The sequence below is a fragment of the Trachemys scripta genome, chromosome 18, assembly GCF_013100865.1.
Source record: "Trachemys scripta elegans isolate TJP31775 chromosome 18, CAS_Tse_1.0, whole genome shotgun sequence".
In the NCBI taxonomy this organism is placed as follows: Eukaryota; Metazoa; Chordata; order Testudines; family Emydidae; genus Trachemys; species Trachemys scripta.
The window spans coordinates 7,972,692-7,985,161 of record NC_048315.1 but is presented as its reverse complement, the minus strand read 5'-3'; the positions used below and the strand labels follow the sequence as shown (position 1 = coordinate 7,985,161).

Sequence of the window (12,470 nt, the reverse complement as noted above, 5' to 3'; positions counted from 1 at the left end):
CGCCGAGTCTCCTCGATAGTTAGGGGAAAGGGAACCTGTGTGTGTAATTATGCAGCTTAAAATCAGAGCCTTTGAATTCATCAGCAAACTTGGTAGGGAGCAGACCAGGCTGCAGGAGAGCAGAAATATGGTGAAATAGAGACGGGAACACGTTGCTATGTTAGGTGGAAACGGGTCTCGGGCAGGTGGGAAAAGGGCAGGCGTGTTTTATTCATGAAATGTCGCAGGATCGCCTCTGCCCAGCTGCGTATTTCATAACCGTGTAATCCCAAAAGAAATCCAGGGAACGTGTAACTTGGGCCACGAGGCCCTACTGGGGGAGACTAGATCTCCTGGACGGGGGATTGTTTTAACAAACCTTTTGAACTTGAACAACAAGGAGTCTGGTGGCACCTTAAAGACTAACAGATTTATTTGGGCATAAGCTTTCGTGAGTAAAAACCTCACTTCTTCGGATGCACTTTTGAACTTGCTTGTTGCCGGGCTTCAGGCGATCACAGCCCGGTGATCTGTGTGAACGCTGCTGTTTCCGCTCAGAACACGCGGCTAGAACCAGGTGGATTCGTTGGGTTCCTATTTTAATACCTTAAGCCCAGTGTTTTCTCCCAAACCCTCTGCCACTGGAAAGAAAAGTTTTAACTTTCCCCCCTTTCTTTTCCCTTCTGTTAAGATGAGCTGCGCCCCGTGAAGTTGTATTTGTGCCGAAGGCGGACAGGTAAACAGGACTGCAGGCAGGCAACACAAACCAAATGGTCTTTGTGGATTTCAAACTTCAGTGGAGTCTCTAACTTTTTTTTTTCCCCCTCCCAGACTCGAGCACTTTTTGTAAGAGCTCGTTTGCTTCCGGGAGTCCAGAATAACCCGAATTCCCAGTTTAAGTTACTTTTCCATTCCCTCCTTCGATTGTTTCGTATTTCGTATAATTTAATCCTTTCCCGAGACCGCTTTAAAAAATAACCCGAACCCAGTACATTTTACAAACCCCTGGAGGGATGGAGGTAAAAAAGGGAAACGAAAATCTCTTTACGTTGGACGGGAGACGAAACTAAACTGAGTTTTCCACACACCCACGAACTGTCGTGAAACAAGAAATCTTAACTCGTTTCAAGCTTAATACATTAAAAATCATAGCATGAGGCGTTGATTGTTTTTAAAATAGCATTTGGTTAATGCCGGGGGGAAATGCATTTTCTTTACCAGCATTTCTGAGTAAAAAATATTTCCTGCATTGAAATGCAAGAAAACACGGATTAAAATAAACACAGGGTTTTTTAAAATTTAAGTTAATTAGAGCTTTAAAAAAAACAATTTAAACACTAGTTTGCGTTCATTGTTTTATTTTCATACAATCAACCATGCTTTTTAAAATCTGTCTTTTCTCTATTTCAAAATTCTTTTGCAGCTGCAGAAACACAAAGAAAAGCTCCCCAGATATTTTAGCAAATGCGACTTATTTTTTACAAACCGATTTCTTTGTTTTAGAAACACAACCCCCAACAAACATCTGATCGTTACACAAGACAGCTACCGCTGGACTAATCCTATCTTTTTCTCCCCTCTCGGCTACACTACACTACTCATAATATTCCCAGAGACTAAAATCTGCGCAGGTGAAGATCCTATACAAGAATATAAACGAGTCCCTTTGGTTTTTCCCCCGTCTTCCTCTGGTTTTTAAAATTCTTGTTTCTAACCACTACATTTGATTCCTTTTCCACCAACCCCACAAAGGACGTTAGAAGGGAAAGTCCTGCTTTGCCGAACAAGACATTTGGTTGGGTCTGCTTGCACTTTTTCTTTTTAATGCAAACGCTTCGATGTCGTTTCTGTTAACAAGCTCCCTCAGACTCCAAATCCACATGAAAATACCAATGAAAACGAAAAGCAAAATGCAATCTCCCCCTTAATTTTAATTGGTATATTTTGCAGACTCCTTTTCCTTTGGGTTTCTTCCCCAGTCTGCCCTGCCAGCCAGTTCCACGACACCACCCTCCCAGCTCACCTTTCCTGGTAAATAGCTCGGCTGAGAGGCTAAGGCTTTGGGTTGTTTTAAAGGGCTTTGATTTGTTTTGCTCGAATTTACCTAATTCCTCCTCCTGGCCTCCCAAGCCCCAGTGCTGCTGGAGAAGCCGGGAGCTGGTGCACTTGGGGCTGGCTGCCTCCTTGCCCAACAAGTCCAAAGTTCAGCTAAAGTTTGGCTGATAAAAACAGAACCAATCGAAAGGTTTCAGCCACCCGTATAAACACAACGAACTCCGTCAAATCCAGGCCCAGAGCAGCTGCTCCTCTTCTGTGCCCCCCCCCAAACCCTTTACCCACTACCCCCCTTTCCATTTGCATCCTGCAGGAATGACTCTCCCTTCCCACTGATTTGCATATCTTATATTGCCTAATGGAGGAGATCATGGCAAGGTAGAGGTCTGCCGAGCCCTCTCAAAGGAGATTCACCAGGGCACGGAGGAGGAGCAGGTGCCTGGGGCTCACGGGGGGAATCCAAGACTTTGGGGTGTTTTTTAACCTACCTTCCCTCCCCCCCCACCCCACCCCTACCCCCCTCCCCTTCTCTCTCTCTCTCCCCTCCTGGTAAAATGGTGTCCAAGCTCAGCTCTCTGCAGCAGGAACTTCTGAGCGCTCTCCTCAGCTCCGGTGTCACCAAGGAGGTGTTGATCCAAGCCCTGGAGGACATGGTGCCCACCACCAGCTTCGGGGTGAAGCTGGAGAACCTGCCCCTGTCCCCAGGCAGCGGGACAGAGGCGGACAGCAAGCCCGTCTTCCACACCCTCACCAACGGCCACAGCAAGGGCAAACTGTCCGGGGACGAGGGCTCCGAGGACGGGGACGACTTCGACACCCCGCAGATCCTCCGGGAGCTGCAGGCGCTCAACACGGAGGAGGCCGTGGAGCAAAGGGCGGAGGTGGATCGGATGATCAGGTACAAACAAAACTCCCTCTTCTCCCCCCAGCCCGGCAGCCAGAGGCCCAGGTGGGATGAAAGCTCGCTTCTCGCTCACTAGGCAGCGTAGTCCCCGGACTCTGAAACCCAGGTCACCCCAACCCCTGGGAACTTGTCCCTCATCCCCCCCCCCCCCCCAGCAGGTGACCAGGGAATCGATTTCTGACCGCGTCTAAACGCAGCAGGAGCCCCAGCGTCTGCCGGGTCACTTTCTGCCCTCACCTCCTGGCGCGCCGAGCTCAGGTTCGGGCCCAGAGAGGCACGTGTGAATAAGTAAATCGGAGTGGGGATTTTTTTATGCTGAATTCCATGAAGTTTTGCTCCTTTGAACCCCACTTTGTCAGAGCGGCTGTCTGTGCCCACCCGCGGGTGCTGGGCGCCTCAAACTAAACTTTAAAAAGGAAGGAAAATAGACCCGAGGCAGCGGCGATGGGCTTTGTTCTATTTTAAAACTCGATTTGAAAGAGTCCCTTAAAAACCCCTTCCCGACTCCCTTTCCCCTGTATACACCTCGCTTTTAAACCACACCCGGGCAGCCCCATAACCCGTAGCCAACCAGTCAGGTGCCGATTCTGGGGTTCTCTCCTGCCGAGTGGATTCGCGGTGGGGTGGGGAGATCTGAGGATGGACGTAACAAGAAAATAGAAAGCGAACTCTGAGCAGACCCAGGCACTGCCGAGCGAGCCCAGCCAAGGAATCAAACTTCGGAGTAACTTTGCGCGTTGAGAGCCGGTTTCTTGCCTGCTAGCCAGGGGATGTTGGTCAAACGCTGAAACGCTTCCCCGAGCTCTGTTGCCCCGTCGAGGTAGTTAGTTAGTTAGTTAGTTACTAATTATCCACGTCGTTCATTGTTTCTTTTTCGTTAGCAAAATATCAACTAACCCCAGCCCGGCCCTTTATTAACCCCAGGGACTTGAACAGACCAGGAAAGTCTCTAGCCCAAGGCTGTAGTTTCTTAGCGTAGAAGCGAGCTGAGAAAATGCTTTCCAGGCCGAGGGTCACTTTTTTTTTTTACTCTTTTAATTCGGATGCCGAACGAAGGCCGGATCTTCGCGTAACTGAGCCCTGGCTAAATACCCGTGCAAACAGCCAGCCCCACCCGTGTGATGACCAAATCCCCGGGCACGGGTGGGAGGCTCGGGGTGGGTATTTCAGGGGCTGGTTTGGTTTCGAAGCGTTGCAAATCGGCCCAAGCCGGGGCCAGTGCTTAGCGAGCGCCCGAAGAGGCGGAGCAGCGGCTGGAGCCGGGGATTTCTGTGCTCCCCGGGGCTGATTTCGGACTTCTCTCCGCGCCGTGCGGGAGGAGTTGGACCCCGCGGGGGCTCCCCGCTTCTGGGCCGCGCTGGCGCTTGTTGCCCGGGGGGCGGCGGAACGGAGGCAGAGGGGGCCCGTCCCGGGCGTTACCTGCACCTTAGTGCCCGGGCTCTGGGCAGCGCCCGCTGTGCCCGGAGCAACCCGAGGGCCGCCCGCGGGCTGCGCTCTTCCCTCCGCCTGCTCCGGGGCAACCCCAGCCGGCCGCACGTGGAGCGGGGGGTGTTATTAATTTATTTCTATAAATCATCAACCGAAAGATACACACGGGGCTGCGGGGAGAGGCGGGTTATTCATTGGCGAAGCTGTAAAGCAGCCCGCGGGGGGAGAGGAAAACCCCAGGCGCGGGTGTTGGGGGGTTGGGGTTTTTTTTTGGCCTTCTCTTAAATAAATAAACACGCGCAGCGCCGGGCTCGCCTCAAAGGGTGCCCAGGAAAGGAGGGAGCCCGGCCGGGGGGGCCCGGTCCCGGGACCCCAGCTTCGGCCGCTGCCAGGCGAAGGAAGGAGGGAGAGGGGCAGGGCCAGGTCGGGACTCGCTGGGGGGGGATGGAGTTGATTTCTCCCCCCCCCCCCCGCGGGCCGTGCCCAGGTACCGCTGCCCCAGTCTGGCCGCGTGTCCCTGGCGAGCCTGGTGCCAGCGGGGCGGGGAATGGGGCGCTGTCTTCTTGGGAGGCGGGGAGGACATCACGACCGGGGTAGGGGACCTGGGACAGGGGGAGACCCCCCCCCCTCACAGCCAGGTATCTTCAGCACAAGCCCGCTGGAGCTGGGGCTGTCGGGGACGGGGGAGCGCTGCGGTACCAGAGCGGGGCCTGCACTCCCGCAAGGCAGCGAAATCCCGGCCCCGGGGCTTCCAGCGGGGAGACACCGGGGGGAAATGCACTGGAGGCTCCCTCTTGTTTGTGTACACAGCGGGTGTTTCTAATGCACCCAGCTGTAGTCCCCAAGACCTACAGATTGCACGTCCAGTTCCCTTGATTGAAATAATACAGGGCCTCCAGGAGCCCTAACTCCTAATAACCATCCAGCAAAACTCCAGCAGCGTTCAATCAATCTATCCGCCGGGGATTCACCTAGCCACCTCCACAGCTCCTTTCCACCCCTTGGGAAACACCCGCTCTCTCCAAGCCCTCGATCAAATGGACTAGAATTCTCTGTATTAGTGTATCTGCTGCACCCAATTGTTTGTCATGTCTATTGTGGTGCCCCAGTCTGGGCCCCTATTGTGCTAGGCACAGGGCTTGTATGTCATCTGCAGACATTTTACAATCTGTACAGCTGAGATAATAACCGGGGGCAAAACAAATGATGGGGGGAGAAGGCCGATTAGCTTAATACTCCCTTAAAGATGACTTCGCCCAGACACTGGTGAAGATGCATTGATCAGACTAGGAAATTTCCCTGTAGTGTTGAGCGTGTTTTCTGACAAGATTTGCACTCTCTATCTTCATTTGCCTGGGTGTGCTCTCCTGCCATTTAGGTCCCCGGAGAGTTCAGGTGTGTGACAGTCCACCCCATGCTCCTCTCATTACACCTGTCCTCTTCCAAAGTAGATGAAGGTCTGAATTCTGTCCCCTCCTCCAATGACACCTGTGTAACCCCACTAAAGCTGGTAGGTTTGCATGGACAATAACTCTGGGCAGAATTTTGCCCTTTCAGTTCAAAGCTTGCCTTTGGTGCAGACAGGATCCACTCAATTTTCAGCGGCAGTGAACAGAATGTTGGGAATCCTTAAGAAAGGGATAGATAATAAGACAGAAAATATCATATTGCCTCTGTATAAATCCATGGTACGCCCACATCTTGAATGCTGAGTGCAGATGTGGTCGCCCCATCTCAAAAAAGATATATTGGCCTTGGAAAAGGTTTCAGAAAAGGGCAACAAAAATTATTAGGGGTATGGAATGGCTGCTGTATGAGGAGAGATTAATAAGACTGGGACTTTTCAGCTTGGAAAAGAGACAACTAAGGGGGGATATGATTTGAGGTGTATAAAATCATGACTGGTGTGGAGAAAGTAAATAAGGAAGTGTTATTTACTCCTTCTCATAACACAAGAACTAGGGGCCACCAAATGAAATGAATAGGCAGCAGATTTAAAACAAACAAAAGGAAGTATTTTTTTTCACACAACACACAGTCAACCTGTGGAACTCCTTGCCAGAGGATGCTGTGAAGGCCAAGTCTATAACAGGGTTCAAAAAGGAACTAGATAAATTCATGGAGGATAAGTCCATCAATGGCTATTAGCCAGGATGGGCAGGGATAGTGTCCCAAGCCTCTGTTTGCCAGAAGCTGGGAATGGGTGACAGGGAATGGATCACTTGATGATTACCTGTTCTGTTCATTCCCTCTGGGGCACTTGGCATTGGTCACTGTCGGAAGACAGGATACTGGGCTAGATGGACCTTTGGTCTGACACTGTATGGCTGTTCTTATATTCTTAAGATCAGGCACACCTCCCTGAGGGGGCTTTTGCAAAGAACTCCCAGTTTGCTCTAAGCGAAACCTTTGTGGTCATGGTCATGTAGGTACCAGTGACATAGGGAAAGGTAGACCAAATTTATGATGCTAGGTAAGAGATTAAAATCCAGGATCGCCATGGTAGCATTCTCTGAAATGTTTCCAGTTCCGCATGCAGGATTAGTTAGACAGGCAGAATTGCAGGGTCTTGATGTGCGGATGAGATGATGGCACTGTGAGGAGGGATTTAAGTTTATTAGGAACTGGGGAACCTGTTGGGAAAGGAGGCGCCTATACAGGAACTAGGTTGCTAGCATGTAAAATTCAAAAGGTTGTAGAGGAGTTTCTAAACTAAGGGCTGGGGGAAGCCAACAGGTGTGGAGGAGCACACGGTTAGGACAGACGGATCCCTTAGCTGGGGACTTATTAAAGGAGAGATTTTATATTCCAGTAAAGAGGAGAGGATAGAAGTTGATAAAGTACAGGCTGGAACTGAAGGGAAACAGTCAAACAAAAAAGAGCCCCATTCAATTACATCACATGAAGGCAGATACAAAATGTGTCAATATTTAATTAAGTGTTTGTATGTAAATACACAAGGTCTAAATTCTAAGATGGATGAACTTGAGTGCCTGGTATTAAATGAGGATATTGATATAATCGGCATCACAGAAACTTGGTAGAATGATGGTAACCAATGGGACATGGTAATACCAGGGTACAAAATATATTGGAATGACTGAGTAGGTTGCATTGGTGTGGGAGTGGCACTATATGTGAAAGAATGCCTAGAATTAAATATAGTAAAAATCTTCAAATGAATCAAATGGTACCACAGTCTGTCTGGCTAGAAATGCTTGAATAATAAGAGGAAAGCAGTAGGAGTGCACTGCCAATCACCTGACCATCATGGTGATTGTGAAATGCTCACAGAGATTAGAGAGGCTATAAAAACAAAAACCCCAATATTAATGGGGGATTTCAACTCTCCCAGTAGTGACTAGTAACATGTCACCTCAGGATGGGATGCAGAGATTAAGTTTCTAGACACCATAAATGACTGCTTCTTGAAGCAGTTAGTCCTGGAACCCCCAAGGGAAGAGGGAATTTTTGATTTAGTTCTAAGTGGCGCACAGGTTCCGGTCCAAGAAGTGAATATAGCTGAACTGCTCTGTAACAACGACCATAATGTAATTGAATTTAACAGCCTGGGGGGGAAGCAACCCATCCCAATGGCATTTAACTTCAAAAAGGGGAACTACACAAAATTGAGGAGGCTAGTTAAATGGAAGTCAAAAGGAACAGTCACAAGAGTAAAATGCCGGAAAGCAGCATGGAAACGTTTTAAAAACACCATAATGGAGGCTGAAACTACATACATACCCCTAATAATAATGAATAATAAATATTTAAGTACCTCAGAAGCAGGAAGCCTGCCTGCCAAACAATCAGTGGGGCCACTGGATGGTCAAGGTGCCACAGGAACACGCAAAGGAAGGAACTGGGTGTTGAAGAGTAGCTAAATGAATTCTTTGATTTGTTCTTCACTGCAGAGAATGTGAGGGAGACTCCCATACCTGAGCCATTATGACAAATCTGAGGAACTGTCCAAATTTTGAGGTGTCAATAGAGGAGATTTTGGAACAAATTGATAAAATTAAACAGTAATAAGTCACGGGGACCTAGTGGTATTGACCCAAGAGTGCTGAAGGAAATCTGATATGAAATTGCAGACCTACTAACAGTGTTCTGTAACCTATCACTTAAATCGGCCTCTGTACCAGATGGCTGGTGGATAACTAATGTCATGCCAATTTTTAAGAAAGGTGATCCTGGCAATTACAGGCTGGCAAGCCTCACTTCAGTACTAGGCATATTGGTTCAACCATAGTAAAGAACAGAATTATCAGACATTTAGATGAACAGGACATGTCCGGGAAGAGTCACGTGGCTTTTGTAAAGGGAAATCATGCCTTCCCAATCTATTAGAATTCTTTGAGGATGTCAGCAAATATGTGGATAAGGGCATTCCAGTGGATACTTCCAGAAAGCCTTTGACAAAGTTCCTCACCAAGTGCTTTTTGAAGCTAAGTAGGCAGTCATGGGATCAGAGGGAAGATCCTCTCATGGATCAGTAACTGGTTAAAAGACAGGAAACAAAGGGTAGGAATAAATGGATCGTTTTCACAGTGGAGAGAGGTAAATAGCAGGGATCTGTACTGGGACCAGTGCTGTTCAACATATTCATCAATGATTTGGAGAAAGAGTTAAACAGTGAGGTGGCAAAGTTTTTGAAGATATGAAATTACTGAAGATAGTCCAAAGCAAACTGCGAAGAATTATAAAGGGATCTCACAAAACTGGGTGATTGAATTTCATCTGCCAGTTTGTTGCCCAGTGTTGATAAATGCCAAGTAATGCACATTGGAAAACCATAATCCTAACTATACATACAAAAGGATGAGGTCTAAATTAGCTGTTACCACTCAAGAAAGAGATCTTGGAGTCATTGTGGATAGTTCTCTGAAAACATCTGCTCAGTGTGCAGTGGCAGTCAAAAAACTAACAAAATGTTAGGAACCATTAGGAAAGAGATAAGACAGTAAATATAATGCCACTATGTAAATCCATGGTACCCCACACCTTGAATACTCAGTGCAGTTCTGGTTGCTGCAACTCAAAAAAGATATATTCGAAATTGGAAAAAGTACAGAGAAGGGCAACAAAAATGATTAAGGGTATGGAACAGCTTCCATGTGAGGAGACATTAAAAAGACTGGGACTGTTCAGCTTGGAAAAGAGATAACTAAGGTGGGGGGACATGATAGAGGTCTATAAAATCATGAGCAGTGTGGAGAAAACAAATATGGAAGTGTTGTTATTTACCCCTTCACATAACACAAGAACCAGGAATCACCCAATGAAATTAATAGGCAGCAGGTTTAAAACAAACAAAAGGAAGTATTTCTTCACACAATGCACAACCTGTGAAACTCATTCCCAGGGGATGTTGTGAAGGCCAAAAGCATAACTGGGCTCAAAACTGAATTAGCTGAGGTCATGGAGGTTAGGTCTATCAATGACTATTCGCCAAGATGGTCATGGATGCAACCACATGCTCTGTGTGTCCCTGACTGCCAGAAGGTGGGACTGGAAGACAGGAGATGGATCACTCAATAAATTGCCTTGTTCTTTTAATTCCCTCTGAAGCATCTGGCACCAACCACTGCTGGAAGACAGGACACTGGGCTACATGGACCATTGATCTGACCCAGTATGGCTGCTCATATGTACTTGGAGAGAGAGCTGGGGTATAAGAATAAGTAACCATTGCAGTTACTCCGAACTAAACCCATCCCTGCTGTGATTCCATTGACTTCAGTGGGGTTTCGCCTCAGGTGCCTTAGTAGTCCCCCTGCCACCTCTGGTCAGAGAATAATAGTTTCTGGCGCAATCCCCGCTGTGCCTTCTTCTGTGCGGCCCCTTCTGGATAGCGCAGCCACATCTGCAAGGCTCCTAGTCTGTCCAAATTTAAATCCTCTTAAAGACCCACTTCTTCCATGCTGCTTACAATGACTTTGGCTTACCTATAACTTGCCTTTTGCTGTGTGACTTCCCTTGTCTTTGGCCTACTTGTCCATTTGTGATTGTGAGCTCTGTGGAGCAGTGATTGTCCTTGAGCGTTGGGATGGTGCCCAGCACGTGGCTGGAGCTATCCTCAGTACATAATAATAATAATAATAATTAATAATGATGGTTGAATGACTCCTGCTAAGGGGGACATGTGACTGCTACAGGCAGACAATAGGAATTCGCTCTATGCACTCCGCTGCTGAGGTGCGCAAAAATCCACCTATAACTGGAAGGTGAGGTGAGAAATGCCTGGCTGAATATCTGTTGGTGTAGAGGCAGCCTTTCAATGTAGTATAAAGAAGTCTGTTTAAAATAAAAGGGTAAGGGGTGACTGAACACACCTAGGAGCTTTTAAGCCTTTGCGTGTGTACCGAGAGATACAGATTAGATAGATGGTCTATGCAGAGAGCCTGGTTTATAATCCAGGAGTATAAATTCTTGGCATATTTCTCTGAGGATGTTGTCGAGTTTTATTTACCTCTTTTCAAGGCTGGAGGGGCGGGGGTGAGAGAGAGAGGGAATCCTTGGAAAGAAGCTTCATGTGACATCAACAATGCAACTTAGCTATGAATAGACAATCTCCACTCGGAAGGTTAGGCATGGTTTTAGAAAAGCCCTGGTTTGGGTCATGCATTCACAGACAAATTATTGTTAGTTATCTTTACTTAGGGATGAGCTTCTGATGACGTCAATAGGAGGGGTTGGGTGGACAAGGAACGCAAGATCAGGCCCATTATCTGCTTTGAAAAAAACACAGAATGCTACGCACATGGAGGGAGTTACGGTCCAGATTCGTGGTGGGGGTGAAAATGTTCCGTTCACACCAGTTAATGATTGGGCTCAGAAAAATCTATCTTAACTTAGTACCTGTACAAAGTTAACCAGTTTCTCTTAGAAATGCTGAGTTACTCTATTTTAGTAACTTCCTTGTCCAGTAATTTTATCAAATCATTCATCTGAGATAACCCAATGACAGCCGAAGAAAATCCGTATATGGATTGGAAGCAGTGTGGTCTAGTGGGTAGAGCACTGGCTTGGGACTCGGGAGATCTGGGTTCCTATTCCTGACTCTGGCCTTTTTTGTGACCATCAGGGCCGGCTCCAGGCACCAGCAAAGGAAGCAGCTGCTTGGGGCGGCCAATGGAAAGGGGCGGCACGTCCGGGTCTTCAGCGGCAATTCAGCAGTGGGTCCCTCAGTCCCTCTTGGAGCAAAGGACCCACCGCCGAATTGCCGCCAAAGAATGAAGCGGCACAGAGGAGCTTCCCCCCCCTCCCCCCGCTTCGCCGCTTGGGGCGGCAAAAAAGCTGGAGCCAGCCCTGGTGACCAATGGGCAAATCACTTCCCCTCCCTGTGTCCCCTTTTGTAAAATGGGAATAGTGATACTGCCCTCCTTTATAAAGCAGTTTGAGATGGATGGATGAAAAGTGTAATATAAGAGTGTATATATGAGTCACTTCCTGCTCTCTTCGTCATCTTCCCAGGTAACAGGAAAGCAATGAAGCTTTCTTGCCTCTTACAGTAGCCATAGCTTTATAGGTAATTCTCTGTATAATCTTGAATGCTCTTTGCCTTTGGTAAATAGAACCCAGCTCTTAAAATGATGAGCTCTTTAAGAATCTTTAAATAAATATGTGCAATAATATGATTCCTCTAGAGGAACACACAGAAGCAAGGGAGGGCAAGTCTTGTGAGAAGACATTCCATTTCCAGCAACAACCAGCCAGGTCAAGAATAGAGGCTGTGACCAGAGTAGTTAACAGTTTTTCTGGATCTCTGTGTACCTGTAATCCCCCGGGCAGAGTGGGAAAGACCTGGCTAGATTAATGTGGATTTGCAACCAAGACAGACTGCTGCTGGATCACCTTGATCATACGGGGAAAGAGGTGACCCATAACAAAGGAATAAACTGGGGAGAGCCAGCACTATCTGAACTTTGCTAATAGGAACCTCTCAGGACTCCGTCTTCCCATAGCTAGGGGCAGTGGTGATGACAGCACAGAGCCAGGTAGAACTGCACAATAATCTGTAGGGAATAATTGACTGAATAGATTTCTTTCTCTTCATAAGAGATTCCCCCCCCCCCCCCCCCCCCCCCCCCCCCCCCCACTC

At 47.9% G+C, this 12,470-nt stretch overlaps 1 protein-coding gene across 3 annotated transcripts in view; it reads left to right on the top strand.

The window, feature by feature from the left end:
- Positions 1–2,295: 2,295 nt before the first annotated feature.
- HNF1B (HNF1 homeobox B) overlaps positions 2,296–12,470 on the top strand; it is a 61,147-nt gene continuing 50,972 nt past the window's right edge. The window contains exon 1 of one of the 3 annotated variants that reach the window (XM_034752668.1): positions 2,296–2,932. In XM_034752668.1, coding sequence (XP_034608559.1) covers positions 2,589–2,932 — 344 coding nt within the window. In that variant the 5' untranslated portion in view covers positions 2,296–2,588. The remainder of the gene's footprint in view (positions 2,933–12,470) is intronic. The other 2 variants (XM_034752669.1, XM_034752667.1) reach the window with 2 other exon arrangements.